Genomic DNA, 20,362 nt, shown 5'->3' with positions numbered 1-20,362 from the left:
TCCCTATGTATGATATGTGTGTTGCGCCTGCAGTGTCCTTGCTGCAAAACTATACTCTTAAAGATGACTTGCTAAACTGTCTTTGTCAACAACAAATGTACAGTACTGCTGTTTAATGTCACATTGATTTTAAAGAAGAATACGTTAAGCCATTAGCAAGAAAAAAAATGAAATGGCTTGGCTAAACAAGAGAGAAGTACTCAAAAATTCCTGGCTGACATTTCTAGGAGCTGCTTTCTGCTGGTCATAGGCTGGAGAGAGCAGCACTGAGGGACAGCCAGAGTGATGGCTGCTGTGTCCTCATAGCAAGGGACCAGCAGCGCACACACGTCATGTATGATGGATACATTTCTTTTGCTGCTCAGATAAACAGGCTTAAATGACTTCATACCCTTCTAAGAGAAAAACCAATACCCTTTATTCTCTGGCACATGAATAAACCATAAGGATTTCCTCAACATGAGGAAGAAGTTCTTTACTGTGCGGGTTACAGAGTACTGGAACAGGCTCCCAGAGAGGTTGTGGAGTCTCCTTCTCTGGAGACTTTCAAGACCTGTCTGGATGTCTTTCTGAGTGATCTGCCCTAGTTGTGTGGGGTTTGTTGTTTTTTTTTGGTCCTGCTCTGGTAGGGGGGTTGGACTTGATGATCTTTGGAGGTCCCTTCCAGCCCCTAATATTCTGTGATTCTCTGACTTTTTTTCTACCAAGGTTTCTCTCATAAACAGCAACTTTACAACGTTTTGGGCTAATTTTTAAAGGCACAAATGACACTAAATCACTACTGATGCTAAAAGGTGTGGGTAGCTTTGTCTTCCATGGCTCAGCAGGGAGAACCTGAGGAAAGCTGGTACCCTGGTCAGGAGGAGTGCTGCATCCAGTGTACACCAGGAAGTTCTTGGCACTTTGTGAGCTAATGCTCCTTTATAATCCTGGGTGTACTTCTCTGCTGGTGGCTGTTTCTGATGCCTGCATCTTCCCTTTTCACTCTCATAAACTCACCCACACGGACACTAATTCTTACTGACAGTAATTTACAGAAAATCCTAAATCATGACATACACCACTGATGTACCTATTGGATATTAAAATATTTAACACAGGTTAAAATAAATTTCTTATCCCAGGGGATTAAGCAAACATAATTTAAAAACGTTAGTGTAAGCCACTATATATGGCACATATGTTAGTATGCAGAACCTGACTGCACGTCCAGTTGTAACAGCATGTCCTGTCTGGCTTTGATTTGCTGGAGATAGATGGAGAGGGAGGGAGATTCTTGCTAATGACTTTGCTGCTGTAGAAAAGAAGTGTGTTCCTACTAACATTACCAGTTACCATTAGATTTCTTAAAAACCAGCTGGGAGACCTTTGCTCTGATCTCATTCTTTCAAGCTATGTGCATACCCAATACTGAAAAGCCACCGCTGTTCTGCTCAGAAGAAAAATGCAGCTGTCAAATGGCAGCAGATTAAATGCACCTTTTCAGCAGAACATTAAATGTGTAATTATTTTTTGTATGACTGAAGATTAATTACATTTCTGGATACAGATTGATTGCCAAACTTTACAGCAGTCCATCTATGTTACCAAAAGTGCTGATATTTTCAGACAATATAATATGAAAAGGTGAAGCTTTCTTCATGTTCTTCATCATAATCATTGCCAGCGTTATTCTCAAGTTTATATGTCTACCATTTTTCCATCTGCCCAGAGTGAAGTATACATATCCTATGGCAAAACCTTTCTAACCTGTGCATGTTATTCTTAGCTCTTCGCCCTTTCAGAAAAACAGAAATGAAATGTTTCATACTTAATCTCAAAAAGCAAAAAAATTCTCTGGCATCAATATAATTTATCATATTTATATCTTAAACTTCACTGAAATCAGCCATTGGACTGTGTATTTTCCTTTTTGTTATAAAAATTTCATAGTGCTATATATTAAAAACTTTTAGGGAAATATAATTCCTACAGCTGTAATCTTGAATCTCAGAATTAGAAACAAAGTCCTATAAAATATATATATGACTATAATAAAGGATGGGATGAGCATTTCAGTTCCTAGGCTCTTTCCTTTGGAAACATTTAAAACTTCAGAATTTAAAGCCCTCATACAATATACTTCTAACAAATACAGCTATTCCTCTCAGATTTTTTTTCTGATAGCTCCCATGTAATGTTACAAGTTTTGTTTCTATTAGAGTATTCTTAAACACCTTTTGTACGTTGTAATTTTGTATAGTTATTAACAAGATGAGTAAAACATTTATTTTATTTTATTTTAATGAGCTGATCTGAGCTCAGTATATGTAAATAATGAAAGTTATACGTAGCTAAAGTGACTTGCAGACTTATCTGTAGTTTCACACCTGGGGATGGCTCAGGCATTATCCTGGAATTGGAGGGGTAAGGAAGAGGACACAAGAAAAAGCCACTCTTGGGCAGGAGTGGACCAGCTGGAATGGGACCTGCGGTGCCACCATCCGCTCTGCCTCTCATGTACCCCTCGCAGTGCATCTCCTTTCGTGGGGATTTCCTGGCTCTGCTGCAGCACCCCACGAAGGTGGAAGCTTCCAGGTTTGAGTGGGTTTGCACAGAGCCAGCCCAGATTGTTCTGGGCTTGCAGTACAGGTGTGCTCATGGAGACTCCTGATTCTGCATGTGCTTAATTAAAACTGGTGGGTGGTCTCACAAAGGTAACCGTAAGTAATACTGTCTTCAAACACCTCAGATACATTCCTCTCTAATCTGACACCAAACACTAGTGCTGCTAGATGACATAGGTCTTTGTTCAGCTTCCCTGTGATTTGCACAATTCCCAGGCATGATCACTCACAGGACCTCCAGGGCACAGAGTCCAGCCCAGAGGCACAAGCACAAAGTGTAATTCCCATCATCATGGGCATAATGTCCCCACTGACCTGGAGAGACCCTCACAGTCAGATTTTATCTCAGCTGTCCTGTGCTGCCTGCACATCCCTAATCCCAGAAGATGGGTGTAGTGAAGGTATCTATGTCTCCAAAGCTACAAATAATTTATTTTAATTATCTTTACACGTGGCTGCTGCCATGGGAAGTGACATGCCCCTAAGTCCCACAAGTACATTTCTTCCTGCTCATCCTGCTCTGCCTCAGCTTGTTCTATCACCTCACCTGAGACCCAGAGGCTGTTAAATCCATGTGTTCATTTTTACAGAAGCAGAAAAAAATAGGAAGTGCCCAGAAAAGCTGAAAAATTTTAAGGAAAAGTGGGAATTTCAGTGTGCAGTAAAGGATCTTCACTTATTCCTGCACCACATGGACAGATGTACTTACTCCCTGCACCGCAATGACCACCACTCCAGTGTTACCTGCATGTAGATAACACTCCTCGGAATATTTATGGATATATACCTGGGCTCGTGGTAGTTGAGATACGAATAGTGTTCCAGTAGTTTCCAGGTAATCCCGTTGTTGTAGGAGTAGTGCAGCAACACTCCTTCCCCAGGCTGGTCAGGGGCTTTGCAGGTACTCAGCACAGACTTGCTGCCCAAGCGCAGCGTGAACTGCAGGAACCTGGGTCAGAATTACACAAACATATATAGGGCACCATACGCATGGTGGTTGTTTTTTGTTGTGGTTTTTTCCCCCCCCTAATTATGTTGTTTTCAGATCTTTTCAATCTAGACAAATTTTGATAAATAACAGTTATGGGGTTTGATACATCCAATTTGTTTTTACTGTCAAGTAATGCAATGTGGCACATACAGTTAAAAAATGCCAATCGTTACAGCATTTAATTATTTATTAGGCACTGAAGGGGAGGTGGAGATAGTGAATGGATCTAATCAACTGCCACAAGCTGTCAAATAAACATAACCTTATACATAATTAATTAGCACTTGGCTTTGACACTCAGGTTTGATATTAACATTTCACATTTTCCACCTGAGCTGCACCATAACTTCTCTCCAGTCTGTTTTGGGCTCGGTTGTTTACAAAGCAGGAGGAAAAAATGCAAAGCTATGAAATCACCATTAAAATAGGGAACTAGGAGTTTTCAAAAAAAAACTTTTCCTCCTGCTAAAATAATTGGCTTAATAATACACATGGTTGTAGCTGAACAGAGAAGGGTACAAATTTCTTTGACTCGCGTTACTGCTCCCTCCCTCTCACCTGGACTGGGAGCTGTCAAGGAAGGAGGTGATCAGCTGGCGCCTCCCATCCTTGTTGAAGACCAGGGCCTTGCCACTGGCCAGGACCCCACAGCCAAAGCTGACCTCAGCCCCTCGGATGGAGTAAAAATTGTGGTAGGAGGAGAGGCGGGAGCTGGCGAAGCTCTCTGAGATGAAGACGGGGAAGGTCTGTGATGCCATCTCACACGCCGGCCCTGAGAAGCCGGGGTCGCACCTGCAGGTGAGGATAATTGAAAGGTGTAATTAATGACTTGTCTTCTCTTGCCATTGGTTGACAAACCAACACAGCAACTGCAAGATGGTCATGAACAGAAGATGCCTACAAAGTCCCTCTCAAATCTAAGGACCAGGAACCCCTTTAAACTTCATTTAGGTATTGCATAGCCAATGACCTTCTTTGAGCTAGTACGTACTTTTCCAACTTAAAAAAATGTGGTTATGAACACCCCACCAATCTACACAACACACACAATGCAGAAACATTTTTATTCATATCTGGAGCAAAAATAATGCTGGCATAATTTACAGCTGTTCATATGTCAAATCATTAATTTGCTTTTATTTGTAGCATGTCAGATGTGATTTGAAGAAACTGAGGAACAGAACAGAACTCCTCATGGGTTATACTCTCGTTAATATCTAAAAATAGTTACACCAATATATTGAATGTGCTTTCTGATTTTGAGTAAGTACCTTTACTTTTTAGACTGGAATACTTTTAATGAGCCAGACTTTCAGAAAAAGTAGAGTTCTGACCTTCTGTCTTTGAGGTCTGTTAGCCTATGGGATATTTGAACTAGGGAAATGGTGATTCTTTCCCAAAATCTAATATAGAAGTGATACAGTCCCAAATCACCTCTAAAACCAGTATAAAACATGCATCACTGACATTTCAGAGTGCCCTGTAGCACTTTTAGAGTGAAGTGGAAGTTAGACTCTCTCCCAAAATAAAATTATGGAAAAAATTAAATATGTTGCTCTTTAGAAAGATTGAGCTTCAGCTCTTCAGTGAGATTTATGCATTCTGGGGGCTATGCTAGTTTTATATCTAGTCAACTCAAACAGCAAGGGCTGAAATGAAAATCACTTCAACTTTCAGATCATTAAGTGAACGATGTGACAGAAAGTTAATACAAGTACTGAATTATAACTCTTACTTGCAGCCATTCCTAGTGCACTGTCCTCGCCCTGAGCAGAATTTGAGGCAAGATGGACCAATATAAACTGCAGAGAAAATACATCAGTTAAATGAATGTTTATGTTACGTAATAAACAGAATATATAGTAAGTAAGTATATAAGTAAGAAAGTATATAGACCTGATCATACAGTTATTGTATTTGTTGTAATCCTACTATCAGGAAGAAGTCTGCAAAAGGATAAAATGCATGTGACTGTATCCTTCTAATGGAATTTTACTCTGTGTTAAGGATAGCTAGGGATAATTTATTATTTAATGGGTAATGTCTGTCTGTGGTTAGAGACACTAATGATGTATTAATTAATGAACCTGATTTTTCTAAGACTGTAAATGAGGTCAGATGATCTGCTATGCATTGACCATTTTCTTACCTTCCCTTTCTTAATCTTATTTCAGAGATGTAATCCAATGTATATATTAGTACATTCATAGAATCATAGAATCATTAAGGTTGGAAGGGACCTCAAAGATTATTAAATTCCAATCCCCCTGTCATGAGCAGGAAACCCTACCACTAGATCAGGTTGTACAAAACCACATCCAACCTGGCCTTAAAAAACTCCAGGGATGGGGCATCAACAACCTCCCTGGGCAACCCATTCCAGTTCCTCATCACCCTTATAGTGAAGAATTTCTTTCTACCATCTAACCTAAATCTCCCCTCTCTCAGTTTAAAACTATTACCCCTTGTCCTATCACTGCCCTCTCTGGTGAAAACCCCCTCCCCAGCTTTCCTGTAGCCCCTTCAAGTACTGGAAGGTGCTATAAGGTCTCCCTGGAGCCTTCTCTTCTCTAGGCTGAACAGCCCCAATTCTCTCAGCCTGTCTTCATAGCAGAGGTGCTCCAGGCCTTTGCTCATCTTGGTGGCCCTTCTCTGGACTCTCTCTAACAGGTCTATATCTTTCTTGTGCTGAGGGCACCAGAACTGTATGCAGTGTTTCAGGTGGGGTTTCACCAGAGCAGAGTAGAGGGGCAGAATCACCTCCCTGGCCCTGCTGGCCACACTTCTTTTGATGCAGCCCATAGCAGTCCTGTAGATTTTTAAAGTAGATCATTGCTTCTCACCAAAATCCACATACTTGACTTGTCTGGATTTACTGGCATTAGAATCTGCCCTGATATGTCTTAGTAACTATTAAATATCATACACTTTCACTGTTTCTTAGAAATGGAATAAAAATCCAAATGCTCAAAAATACTCTAGACTTTACTCTTTTCCTTCATCTTCCTCCAATGACTTTTAATCAACAGTGTTGATATTTTGTGAAAAATAGGAAGGATGGAAAGATGAGCAAATCTCAATATAATCTACATCTCGTTGAATTACTGGAAAGAAAAGCACTAATCTGGGTATAGGCCAAATGCACTAATCTGTGTGTAGCCCAAAGTAATAACCTGGGGGCAATGTTCTTTCAATACAATACTATAGATAGGTCTCAACCATGAATACTGTCATCTTCTCTGCTGAAGAATGCCTATGGCTTAGGGTTACCCACTTGCATTGTGACTTCTGGAATGTCATCCAAATAGCCACCAGTTTGAAATTATCTGTAACAAGCAGTGCTTATTCCCTCTCTTAGTTTTATGACGTTGCTCATCATAGCAGTGTCAGTACTCCCTGACAGACGAGCTCTAAATCCCTGCTAACTACTCCCTGTAACTAACTCCCCATCAGACTTCATGTGATTTCTAGATTTTCTCACTTTTCAGGGTGCAAAAATTCTGTTCTGTCTCTTTGATTTATTTGGTTCTCTTGAGGTCTTTTTGAGGGGGCGGTAAAAGTAGAAGGGTTAAAGATGAAGTTATGTCATTCAAAATATAAAAAGCTTTATGAAAATTGGCGGTTTTCCAGCGTTTCTAAAAGATGGCCAGCTTCCAGATTTCATTTAAAACTTAATTCACGTAAGAAACAGTTGTGGAGCTAAAAGTCAGAGTGCTGAATCTTTCTCTCTTCAAGAATGTGAGTGGCTTGCCAATAGTTGTAAGTTTTTCCCTGCAATACCAAAGCGCAAGGCTTCATTTTCACTGGTATCTAACAGAGGAGGCAAAACCTCGTAAACACATTCATCCTTAAGACTTAATTCCCATGTCACGGTTCTTCACCTCAAACAAATTTCAGAGTAGGCACTTTTTAGGCAGATGGTTGCTAAAATTGCTATGGAGATAGTACAGAGTGGAGCATGCAGCATCCTTTGATGAAATTGTATTTAGTTGTACAAGCAAAGGTAGCACAGATACAATGAATTGTCCATTAATTTTCAAAATCTTGTTGTTTTGTTCTCTTGTAAAGAATTCATATCTTTGCATTGACTTTAGCTTGCTCTTATTTCTGTGAACTTCTGTGAGCAACCCCAACACTACCAGTCTGCATTTTGTTAGATAGCAACTCATCTTTGCAGATACTCAGACATCTTCTTATGTGTCTTTACCTATTTTTCCTCTTCATTTTACTTTTTTTTTTGATGTAAATAATAATTTCTAAAGATAAACATGAATACTCCATCCAGAATGTCAAGATGATGCTACTTCCCATTAATGTGATTAAGAGAACAATTTTCATTACTTTTTGTGAAAAACTTTCCTTTGTGACATTAAAATACCAAGGCAGCTTCTAGAGTTCCCTTCTTAAAGCTTGTCAGTAACCTACTTCAAGAATGTTGCAAAATGTTACCATTTTCCATTCCCAGGCTCTGTATCAAACCTACTACAAAATGTATAAACACTCTAAATCTTTAAATAATGAACTTCAAAAGTCTAACAGAACAAACTCTGGATGCAGTTTACTTAGTCCCAAAACATCTAAGGCTAATGAGAAGAACTAAAACATTTTCACCTTCTCACAGTTAGCCCTTTGAATCATACTTATTTCTGTATTTCCTACCATGTATCTATTTTATCCTGTGTTTCTAAGTATTTTTTCTGTGTTTTAAAGTATTTCCTTTCAAGACTCTTCCCAATTATCCTATTTTAGTTTTGTAATTATATGAGTCAATATAGGCTTCTCCCAGTTCTTAACATCTATGTAAAGTACACGTAGGTGAAGAGTAATTTCCTAAAAGAAGAGCAGTTCCCTGAAACAGACGGTACTTTCCCCATGAAAATACTGTAAACAATGTAATAGTTTTGTCAGTGTATGGCAGCAGCATTGCTTTATGGAGGTCTATGTTCAGAAGGAAAAATATGTCCCAGGTGCTGTAACTGTTGCTCAGGCTGGCACAGTTCATGTCCTCAATAGCGCAGTGTTGTACCTATTTATGTAATTAGGAGTAAGCAGTCAGAGGAAATGTTATATTAAGCCCTTGCCACCAATGTATTTTCCTGGAAACCATACAATTAAAATAAAATTAGAAAAAAAAAAAAAAAAAAGGTAATCTACCAGACTGTTGTCTTTCCAAACGCAGAATTCCCCTCTAGCTTCAAAATGTGCCTGTTACCAAGAGCAGATACAAAGAAAAAGAATTTAACAAACTGGAAACCCTTTGACCTGTGATTCTGGAAACTACATTTACTTGGAGCAGCATATAAAATTTTACTCTTCAGGCATCATGGTTATGGATAAGAATACTAACTGTTATCAATTGCCCACATATTTCCAAGGATTGGTCCTGTTTGTCTCCATCGAATCCTGGTGTCACTTGTTAATGCCGCATTGGGAAGGGGAATAGTTATTCGGTTCCACCTGAAATACATACAACACAAATACTAACATCTTACACTGGTAATTGTTAAATGACTGTGTTTCGCAGATGTGTTTACTTACACTGGATGCTGTGTGAGAATTTTTAATTCTAATATCTACTCAAATGAAGCAGTGAAGTTACTGCAGCTTTAGGAAATATAAATGAAAAGAAAAAAACCCGAACATGGTCCATCGTGTTTTCATACAGTATATTAATGTTAATTACCTCATTATAAAATCCAACCATTTTCCCCCCTATATGAATGCATGAAGTCAGCAAAGTTTTTAACCTGCTTCACTAGAGCAGCTTGATCACAGTGAATATCTCTACATCACATACATTACACCTTTCCTGAGCTCTGCTGGGCGGACACATTTGTGGGTAAGAAGAAGGGCACAGAGAATTGGACCTGCTGGGCCATCATTCACATCCACAGTGGCTACACTTCCTACACACACCTGGGGTAATGGCTCATGTGAAAATGGGACAGAAATGGGGGTCAGTGCTTCAACTACACTCTCTTCTCATGGTCAGACCTGCTGCTCTGAGGTGTCTGTGGAAGCTGGGATAGAGACGGATACAGAGTCATGGGATTTGCACTATGCAACATGATGCCTCTGTTCATTTTATGGTCAGAACGGTATCAAAGAGGCTTAATAAACAGAAGAATTGATAGAAGTGACACCAATAGCTGCCTCCATCCACAGAAGTACAGAGGATGTGCTTCATTGTAACCCAATAATGGGATTCCAAGTGAGTAAAGGTGCCTGAGGATGTAAATATGGCTTTGACTGATGGTTCCTCTGACTAAGAAGAAACTTATGTGGCTTTGACAATACAGAATGTTTTTTTTTAAATTACCAGCATGTTGTCCGTGAGGTTTTTTTCTGTAATTTGTCTCTAGCATCAGAAAAATATTATACTATAGAAACAACCCCATATACTTCAAATGTTATTACTGGGCAGCCAGGGAGATCAGAACACTCCTTCCTCGCTGTCCTCAACTAGTCAAAAATGAAAGATGACGTAGAGTTGCATTGCTTTGGTGCTTTCTTCTGTCACATATAATTCACTTCTCTAATCTTGCATCTCAGTTAGCTTTGCAGAGAACATCTCACCCGCTGTAATTCTCAGAGGCATAGATGGTGCTGTGGGGGAGGTGAGGCCCAGCACAAATCTCAGGCAAACACTCGGTGTGGAGCAGGGACCAAGAGCGACCATGGTTGGTTGAAAACTCCAAGCTGACACTGATAACATAGTGAAGGAAAGAAAGGAGAAAAACACTATAAGCCTACCTGGCATATATATGAGTCTAGAAATACCAACAGTGAGACCCCACCAAATCTGTCATTTCTAATGATTGATGCTCAAATGCAAAATAATTTAAAGCAAACTTTGAATAACAAAAACCTGAACATACAAGTATGAAACAAATCTGTGTGAAAACCAAAAAGGCAGCCTGTAGACTGAGGGTTATCTGAACACCTAGTCCTTGTTTGGCCACCATCTAGCTAGTGTTTTTCTGCTGCTGCTGTTAAAAGAGCTGATGTTACTCATATATTTAACCTAGAAATGGTTTCAAGAGTAATGAGGAGAAAATTTGGATTCATTAGAGCTAGACAGCATCAGGTGAGCACAGGACACTGATAGCTGCCAGCTGCTAAGCATTACATCTTCCAAAGGTGGTAAGACCATGAGTTATTCATGCACTGGCTGGATCTTCCCTTCTGTTGCCAACAAATACTAACTTCATTGAACCCCTCAGACATTTGCCTCCTCCACCCATTGTGCCTAAACGGAGATCAGAAGAGTGCTATGGAGCACTGAAATAATCCAGCCCCTCTGAGGACTGCAGGGCCTGCCAAGGGCACCCTGCAGAGAGCCCCTGTGGCAGGCAGAGCCCCCTGGGAGCTGTGGGAGCCCTGGCACTCTGAGCCACAGCTGTCTTCCACCCAACTCACAGAGGCTGGAGTGCTCGGTGGTGAATTATTGAGAATCCTGTGACATAACCGTATGTGAAAACTCCAAATTTGCTTGTGTCAAGGCTGCTGTTCTCTGGTTTCATAGACTAGCAGTAAATGAAACCATTCATGTGCAGATAGTGACACATGAGAACTGGAAACTCTGGAGACCATCTACGGAGTCTACAACAATGAGTTATTAAACCGATACTCCCAACAGTTCATTGACAATTTCAATTTTCAAAAAACTATTATTAGAATATTTTTCTTCCATTTCACAACATATTTAAAAAAACACCCTAGGAGTGTAAGGGAATCCTTAGAACTTTTATATTCTGGGGACCTTGAAAAAGTAATATAGGAAGTGCTTGATTTATTAAGGTTTTAGCATTTTACGGCAATACTCTTATAATTTCCTCCATATAATTAGCTTGTAATATTCTTCTTTATTTTAAATAATATCAAAGGAACATTAAAAAAGTCGTAATTCATACCCTCAATACTAAATTATTGAATTATAAGTTTTCCTTTTCATTATAATTTGCAGACAATATTACTTTGTTTAAATGTACTATCACTGTGGTATTGTAAGCATGTATTAAAACAGTTTATTGAAGTTTTTACTAATTTATTTCAGATTTAACTGTACTGATACCTTCGAGGGTCATATTTACTGCATATATTCAGTGGGAGTCTCTCACATTTGCATTTATGAAAGCATTATGAAAAATGCTGTAACCCAGGAAATAGGGAATGCCACTGTATTTGGGAAATACAAACAGGGATAATGGGGACCTAGTGCTTCCTCTGTTATGAAGAAGCTCACTTCTACTTCAGAAATAGTTTACATGAAGAAAAAATATTAATCTTTCAAAATATATCCTAATCCCCATCAGATAACTGACTGAGACAAAGATTTTCTATAACATGTTTACAGGCCAGGAGCATTTACAGGCAAAGTTTTCACTTTCCATGTAGAAAAATGTTACTGCCTTCCCTTCCAATTAAATGTAAGTGCAATGACTTTTTTTTTTTTTTTCCTGCCCCTTGAATTCTGCTGCCCTGCATGGCTGCTAGGACTGTCAGCACTAATGCAGCTCTTTCCAGTTGGAAGTAGATGCCACGGGACATGGATGTGAAACCACTTACAGTCTCCTACTTGAGTCTGTAAAAATATAAAGTAACTTAATCCCCATAAAATGTCAGGATAAACCATCTCACACATACATAAGGAAATGGGGACAGTGGACAGTTTGGTTTTGGGTACTGTTTGATGAAGAGTATTAAGAAACTGGAGAGGTGGAGCAGAGGATGACCAAGAGTTCCATGGCCTTGAGCACTGAGCTAGCAGGGGCTGGGGAACTGCTTGCTCAGCCTGGTGAGGAGGGGTGAGCTATGGCAGCCTGTGGTGGTGCAGAGGGCACTCACAAGGGAGGCAGAGCCAAACTGTCCTCAGTACTGGCAGGCACAGTCGAAATGGCAATGGCCAAAAAGACAATGGCTTCAGGGCTTTAGACTGGACATTAAGAAACACTTTCTTGCTTAAGCAGGTCACCCAGAGAGGTAGCACAATGTCCATCCATGGAAGTTTTCAAGTTATGGATAGGCAAAGCGATGGCTGACCCAATGTATGCTGGTAAAAATCTCACCTGCAGCAGCAGGTTTCACTAGATGACCTGTAAGGTCTCTTTCAACCAGCATTTCCAATATTCTACAAAATATGGAGCATCAAATAGCTCCCTTCTTTCCCTTTCCTTTTCCTCTCCCTTAACTCCATGAAAAAAATAATGTAAGACATCCCCATGAAGTGAAGCCAGGGAAGGACCTCAGCAGTGAGCTCCTCATACTGAAGATCATCAAGACGAGGGCCATTTATGACCAGTCTTACAAGATTAGATATGCTTGTGGCATCAATATCTCTGGGAGGTAAGGTAGGCAAGTTTCTGCTGCTGCCTTTAATACTTTCCCTGCTACACAGCATTAAGAACTAAAATTCACATCCGTTAACAACTGGAGCAAAAGCGTCTCTGAAATCATTAACATATTTGAGAATAATGGATTAACAAAAGCAAGTTTAGACCTGGAAAGCTATTTAATAGGCTCCTTATTGCATGTGAGATAGATAAATCTGGTTCTGTGGAGAACAGGAGAAACACTAGATTTGAGCATCCTATATTTCTCATTACTAATTGGCTTCATTCTTTCTAAGAAAAAAAAAAAAATCCAAATACTCATAGATGCTATAAACCAAAATGTGCTACAAAGCTGACAATCAAAAGAGAAATCTCTCCTGTTGTACCTGTTACCAGGTTGATAAGTTCCACAACCCAAATTGATGGAAAACTGGATCATGTGAGTCACCGTGGAAGGCAGCACTGGAAGGATGTGGAAGAAATCCACAGCCCAGACATTCCTGTTGTGGCCTTGGTGACTCTTTTGCTTCAGGCAAAACTTGGTTGCTGGAGTCTGCAGGTCCGGACTAATGACAACAGAAACCAAAGATGGAACCTTTAAAAGAAATTAAATCAGGCTTAAATAAATAAAAAAAAAGGTATTAGAAAAAGGTCACAAGGTACTACTTAAAATAGAAAAGCAACTTCAAATGTGCTGAATCAAACACGTGCTTTTCTCTCTCTTCTTGCTTCATTGTTAACCTTTTTTAGCCACCTTTTTTTCCACATTTTATATTCTTGCATAGCTGTTAACACTTGGAATACCAGTTCTTATCTGCTTAGTGGCATCAGTTTCTTGGTTGTAAAAATGCTGTACCTTCTGTATTCTGCAAAACACTAGTTTGTCAGTGCTTCATTGACAATGGAAGATGCTACTTGTCCTGCAGCCTTTTAGCTCACAGAAGCAAAGGCAGGATAAAGGCTTGTCTACTGTGATATGTGAGAATGGAGTAACAGTGTGAGTTCACAGGCCTATGTAGGGAGGATGTTATGTTGTGGAAATAAATGAAAGCAGTGCTTTACAAAGCTTAGCCTTTGTCCTAAAGCAACGTAACTAGACCTTTAGTATGTCAAAAGAGGATGTCAGCTTTAAAACTGCTTGTTTAAAAAAAACCACTTCACAATGAATTCAGTGTAATTTCAGATCCTATCTCTCCCTGAGTTCCCCAATTAATTTTTTATTATTTTACAATTACAGCTTCCTTAGTTTTAAAAAAAGTTTTACCCTGTCTTTCACACAGAAGCGGGCAAGGAGGGAAGCCACGCACAATGAAACAATGCAAGTGACTCAACCAAACTCAGGCCAAACTTTATTGTAAACATTTGCTTTCTGAATGCCAGAGTTACAGTGAAAACGCACACAAACCTGGGCTTGAAATCAGATGCATCTTTACCACCAAATTTCCTACACTCTGTATAAACATATTGCATTTCCATCACCAGAGCATCCATGTGTGTGTTTTATGTATCAATTTTTGTTCTCTTTTTCACAGCAGCACACTAAAGCCACCCTCAGGGATGGGCTACTCAGGGTAGACTTTTTTGGTTTAAATGTTTCCTTGCCCTAGACAGGAAGGAACCTGAGGTCCTTATTGTCCTGCCTGAGGGTGGTGGACATGGCTGGGAGGAGGCTGCACCATCAGCAGAGGACAAGCTGCCCATGCAGCAGTAACCACGTTCCATGGCTTAGTTCTGCCCACATCACTGCAGACCCTCTAAAAGGACACACAACTGTATTTAAAATGGAAATGAAAAGAGTAAATAATGAAATATCCTGCACCCGGCTCAGGAAAGATATCCAGGCATTTCCCAGCCACTGATCTCACCATAACTGACCCTCTCAGGACATAGCTACTGAGTATCAAACCATATCTAGCAGGAGCTTAACCGCAGACAGGAGTAATTATTTGTGGGGAGGTGTTATCACCAAAGTTTTCAGCTGAAAATTTTGCCTGTTGCCCATTCGCCTCTTTCCCTGCTCCTGCAATAACTGCAGTGCTGTGTCACAGAGACATCCCCTCACTGTGAGATCCGCACAGGATTTATGTGCTTGGGAAGATCATGTGTGACTGCCCCTGTGGAGTGCAACACAGGACATTGTCATGGCAGCTTAAAAATAAATTGATCTATCCATTCCATCCACTTACTTTTTTTAAGATAATTTACCTTGTAAGCAGCATAGGTCAGGGTATCAAGAGGTATGTGCTCTCTCTTGCCTTCAATCTTGGCATAAAGTATGACATCATTTTGATGGGATTCTCCAGAATCACAGGTTCCCCCTGTACAACACACATGTGAGGGAGAAAAAAAATTAATTGGGGTCCTTGCTTTTAGAAAGTGGAATCATATTACACAGCCATAATTACAAAAGTAATTACAACCAGATGCTGTTAAACTAAGGATATGGAAAAAAAAAAAGAACACCAGCCCTAAGGAAAAAATGCGTAAGAACTATTTGATCAGATACACAGTACCAGAGATCAAGGGGGCTGACAATGAGGAAAACCTCAAGTAACTCTCTTAATCAGCTTATCAAAACAATTTTAATAGAAAATGCTGTGCCCAAAGCAGTACTTCTATCTGTATGTCTTAAATCCTATTTACATAGAAATGCTCTGTTTTTTGAGCTCTCACCAGAAAACTATTATTCACTACTCACACTTCGTGCAGCCACACACATTGTATGTGAGGAGCTCTTAAATACTTCTCAGCTGAGAGGCTGGCAGCTGAGAATGCACTCTCAGTGGGAAATGAGGAAGACTGCTGCGTAACTTTTTGGTTGTGCTGCTTCTTGTACTGTCTACACCATATCTTAAAAGGGATAGATGGAATCTATTGTATCACTGAAGATCTGTGTGAGTTGGTTTCCTCTCTGGAATGGGGCAGCATTTGAAATACCTTTGTATTACTTATTAACCTTCTCCAAAAGAGCAGATGTGTTGGCAAATTTGAGCATTAAGCTCTGCATTATAGTTATGAAGGGGACACCATCTCATTAGTTTGGGGTTCTGGAAAAAAGTCTTCAAAACAAAGTATCTGTAATTGGAACAGGAAACATAATTTCCCTGTACACTTGAGTATTGCAGGTATTTAAAAAACAAACAAACAAAAACCCCAGAAAAAAACAGGAGTAGGAAGCTTCTTTGAAAGCTGTGAAGTAGAAACATTGCATATATTAAACACTTTCTCTGCTACTTTCACTACAAATGGCCAGTTCCTGGAAGGGAGTAGGCAAAGCTTTCCAGAGAGCTAGGTAAGATGTGCATCTTTGATGTGTACTATACTGTAATAAGGAACACCCCTGTGTCCTTTCAAATCCTCTGCTTGCCTGAATATTAAACTAATTATTTATTTAACTTACAAGTATGTACAGAATACATTTTTTAAGTGATATCCCACTATTCCCTGTGCCTGTGTGTGCTGACAATTCTCCCCTAAGTTCAGAAGGTTGAGCAAATTTCTTTCCTGTTTCTCTTGCAGGTGTTGTAATGCTTGGAAGAAGCATCCTCTTTTTCCTGTTCTTTATTGGTAATTTGTGTAACACAGAGGAGGTGTGCAGCAATTTAGGACAACAACATGAGGTCTTCCACTCATTAAATACAGGCTGTTTTTTCTGGTTGATTCAGAAGGTTGCTTGTGGAGGTCACAAGTTTAGTCTCTGCTTCCTCCTTTATTATTCTATTATTCTCTACTTTTAAGCAAACCCCCTCACCTCCTCTAAACCTGGTGTTGAGAGAATAACCTCATGCAATTTCCTTTATGTGCAAAATAAAAGCTCTGGAAAAACACTGTGAGGTACTGAATGAGAACCACCATGTTCTCAGGGATTTTGGACCACTGCAAGACAGAACTAGTGCAGTTGCACTGACAACAGTGGGGAGGGAAAGTGGCAGGACAGGTTTGCTCTTGGCTGCTTCTCAGCTCTGGTGAATCAGTGAGGTTGTACTTTGTCCCAGCAGGGAAGGTTCACAGATGATGCCGACACCACAACAGTGCTTTTCACTAGGGATGCCACATGTAGGCTGTGCTCCAAGCCTGTAGCACATTATAGCCCATGATGAGTCTCACCCTGGGCCAATACATTAGGAAAGGAAAATGTTTATAAATATAAGAGCTTTTGAGCAGAAACTATTCTGTGGGCTCAGCCAAGCATGACTGTTCCACCTCTGTGCTACTCCTATCTGATCCTTGGGTGCAACTCTTTTCACTCTGATGGATTAACACCAGGGTTCACATGATTGTGACCGCAGAAGTGTATGACAGGTACCTGTAAAATCCACTGTAGTGTGGTAAGGAGGACAAAGATATGACCATTTATTCTCATATAATCATATAGAATTGTAGAATGGTTTGGGTTGGAAGGGACCTTAAAGATCATCTAGTTCCAAATCTTGCAGTGGGCAGGGACATCTTCCACTAAGACCAGGTTGCTCAAAGCCCCATCTGACTATAAGAAGCCTTCCAAAATTAGAAGTAACAGGCATTGAATGAAATTAGAAGGTACAAGGTAAGGTACTTAATCACATTTAGAACTTCTAAACTATGGAGGGGCTACAGATTCACAACAGTGGTGGGCACAGCACGCAGGTTCAGTTGATAAAAACTAGTACCAAGGATCATTTTTGACATTCTAGAGGGACTTGCCTGACCTACCTGCTACTCCAGCAGGCTGTGCCTCTCCCACAAATCCTGAGTTATAGCTCAGTTTTGTGCTGATTTTTCAGAGACTTGGACACCTCAAGCAGCAAAACCAACCTGTGCTTGTGTAATGAATCTTGCCTGAGGACTGAACAAGATTTAACCCACACCTGTGTGTGCACCAGGTGCTTAAGCTTCCTTCATATAAGGGGAGATCCAACCAAGGCAGTCAGGCAGTCAGTGGAGTCTAGGGAGCTGCTCAGCTGCTCTAGCACAGATATTTCATGGTGAACTGAATGGTGTTTCTGGCAACAATACTGACCACATTTCCTCTAACCATAAAGGAAGCTGAGATACTGACTTTACAGAAACAACTTTATGTAACTTCTTATTAAACTGTTTTAACCTGGAGCTAAATGTTTATATCAGCCAAAAAAATGGCTGGATAAATCTATAGAAGAAATTCCCGCCAAGGGCTACTAAACCCCAAGTCCCCTGTCTAGTTCAGAAAGATTTTTATCTGCAAGTCAGTGTCATCTGGGAGAATATTTTTTGAGGGCTGTTTATGTGCCCACCGTGGTTTTACATCTGTGCTGGCATCCAGAAAGGTGAACTCTTGGTCTGCCTGATAGTGGTCTGTCATATATCCTCATGTGCATCACACACAAATTTGAGCTATCCTCTTTGGGGAGTATTTAAAATAGTTCTGTCCACACTGTGCAATTTAAATTTCACATGCTCCACATGTTGTGTTACATTAGGAATATATACTCACCCATACTGAAATAAAATCTCAAGTTCCCATAACCTGTAGCATCCATGTATGGAGTGCATATTTTTCTTTCCCCATCTCTTAGAAATACCACAGCTGAGCCAGATTCCAGTGTCCCACATTCAGTACCAATGATGGCTCCAAATATGTCCCACCTGGAGAGGTCAACAGTGGGTCAGGAATGTGCAGAGGCAGGTTACTGATAAACTCACACAAAACATGTTCCAGGAGTTAATTAGCATATCCAAAACTAGCTGCTCTTACAGAGGACAATAAAATGCAGTGTTCGAAGTGTTATTCCTACATTACGTACATATTCATTACTAGTTTTTAAACTCAGCTGACTCAAATAAAGCAAAGTAAATATAAACATTTAAAATAAATTGGCAGAAAAGCATGAGTTACTAAAAAAAATAATGAGGCATTTCATGAATGTTCTTACCAACTATTTAGTGTTGAGTTGTTCCATCATCTTCATTATTGTTCTGGCATCAAAATGTTTAAAATATAATTGCATTTTGTTTAATCTAAGGTTTATAGTCAGTGAAACTTGAAAAGCCACATGTCCACCATATCTGGTATACAGTCATTGGATACACAGGTAATAGCTGAAAATGTTCTCTTTTCATCTTTCTGAGGTAAGTTTTTAACTAACACATGAACAGAGTATGAAAAAAGGCTGCAGTATTTTTAATATGTGATGATGCAATCTTAGATCTTCTGTGCAACATTTCCTCTTATTTTTATTCAGTGATAATTAAAACAGCTGTTGCAGAGTTTTCAAATAAATATTTTTTTATTTAAAATATGTTTTCCTCAGGAAAGTGTTGGCTTTGTCAAAACTCAATTAAAATATTTTGAAAGATTAGAAACTGTTGAAAACTCATACATTATTTTGGTCTGATTCATTATTATTCATGTTGAAGTTTTAATTAATTCATAATAAAATATTTTTTAAATATAGGTCTGAAAAGCAAGGAAATAATCCAGAAACACTAAATCCTGATAATTCTGTTGTTTAACTAGCCAGCACAATTCAGGATGGATGAGAAAACACTGAAGTCCAGAAGGGAAGGCAGAGCCTTTTCCTGTCCATTTGCAGCAGGAACAATCTCTGGCAGTGATATGCCCATACGACAAGTCAAAAAACTGTCCTTTCAATAACTTAACAGTCTATTTATCAGTTTAACCCTTCAAATTATTTAAAAATGTATTTCAGGGCTCTTCTTAAAAGCTGCCAGTTTCCCTGTTGACCTAAGCTGTGAGAGACCAACAATGTTCCTGTCTGGAAATCCTGCTTTAAAACAGCCAGTCATTTCCACAAGCTTAGCATCACTTAAAAGCTTTTTGATTTAAATATAAATATGTTAATGGAAGCCTGGTCTAACCTAACCCTAATTCTGAGGGAAGCATTTTAGTCGTGCAGACTTTTAAAAGATAATATACAGTATAATCAAAATACAAATTTGAAAATGGGTCTCTTGGGCTGAAGGGAAGTACTGAATTAAACAGGTGCACCTACTTTAACTTACATGACAAAATCTCACAATGCTCCATTGATCTTTTGTATGCTCTATTTAGCTCAATTAAAACATTCTCTGTAGTGACCCACAAAACAACTCGCAGTCATGAATGATGCACATCATGGCTGTTCCCACACATCCTCTCCTTTTAGGCAGCATTAGAAACGAAAACCAGAAAGTTCTACAATGTTAAAAAACTGGCACTTTGATAAAAACACACCAATGTATTTTCTGTAAGGATAAATGGAGAAGGAACCTGAGTGATGGCATGACAGAGATGTAGACATTCTTGATTGAATGTAGTATTTGGATTCATTTATCCCTCGCATGACTCTTGAAATTCTTCTTTACAAAACAGATGATAGAATGATTTATAGATAGAAATTAGATCTACTGGACACAAAGGTTCAAAGTGGCAATGTGTCTTCTAGAGAGGCCAGAAGCAGCCTAGTGAGAAGATC

General features: G+C 39.5%; 1 protein-coding gene across 1 annotated transcript in view; it reads right to left on the bottom strand.

Annotated features, from left to right (window-relative positions):
* The window catches only part of RELN (reelin), a 288,920-nt gene that overhangs the window by 94,895 nt on the left and 173,663 nt on the right, over positions 1-20,362 (bottom strand). Inside the window, exons 12-19 of the mRNA XM_051610928.1 lie at positions 18,382-18,533; positions 15,135-15,247; positions 13,316-13,524; positions 10,174-10,302; positions 8,945-9,054; positions 5,333-5,399; positions 4,156-4,389; positions 3,394-3,555 (exon numbers count right to left, since the gene is read on the bottom strand). Of these exons, the coding sequence (XP_051466888.1) occupies positions 3,394-3,555; positions 4,156-4,389; positions 5,333-5,399; positions 8,945-9,054; positions 10,174-10,302; positions 13,316-13,524; positions 15,135-15,247; positions 18,382-18,533 (1,176 nt within the window). The remainder of the gene's footprint in view (positions 1-3,393; positions 3,556-4,155; positions 4,390-5,332; positions 5,400-8,944; positions 9,055-10,173; positions 10,303-13,315; positions 13,525-15,134; positions 15,248-18,381; positions 18,534-20,362) is intronic.

The sequence above is a fragment of the Apus apus genome, chromosome 1, assembly GCF_020740795.1.
Source record: "Apus apus isolate bApuApu2 chromosome 1, bApuApu2.pri.cur, whole genome shotgun sequence".
Taxonomy (NCBI): Eukaryota; Metazoa; Chordata; class Aves; order Apodiformes; family Apodidae; genus Apus; species Apus apus.
Note: the sequence above shows the minus strand (reverse complement) of the source record. Positions and strands in the feature narration are given on the sequence as shown.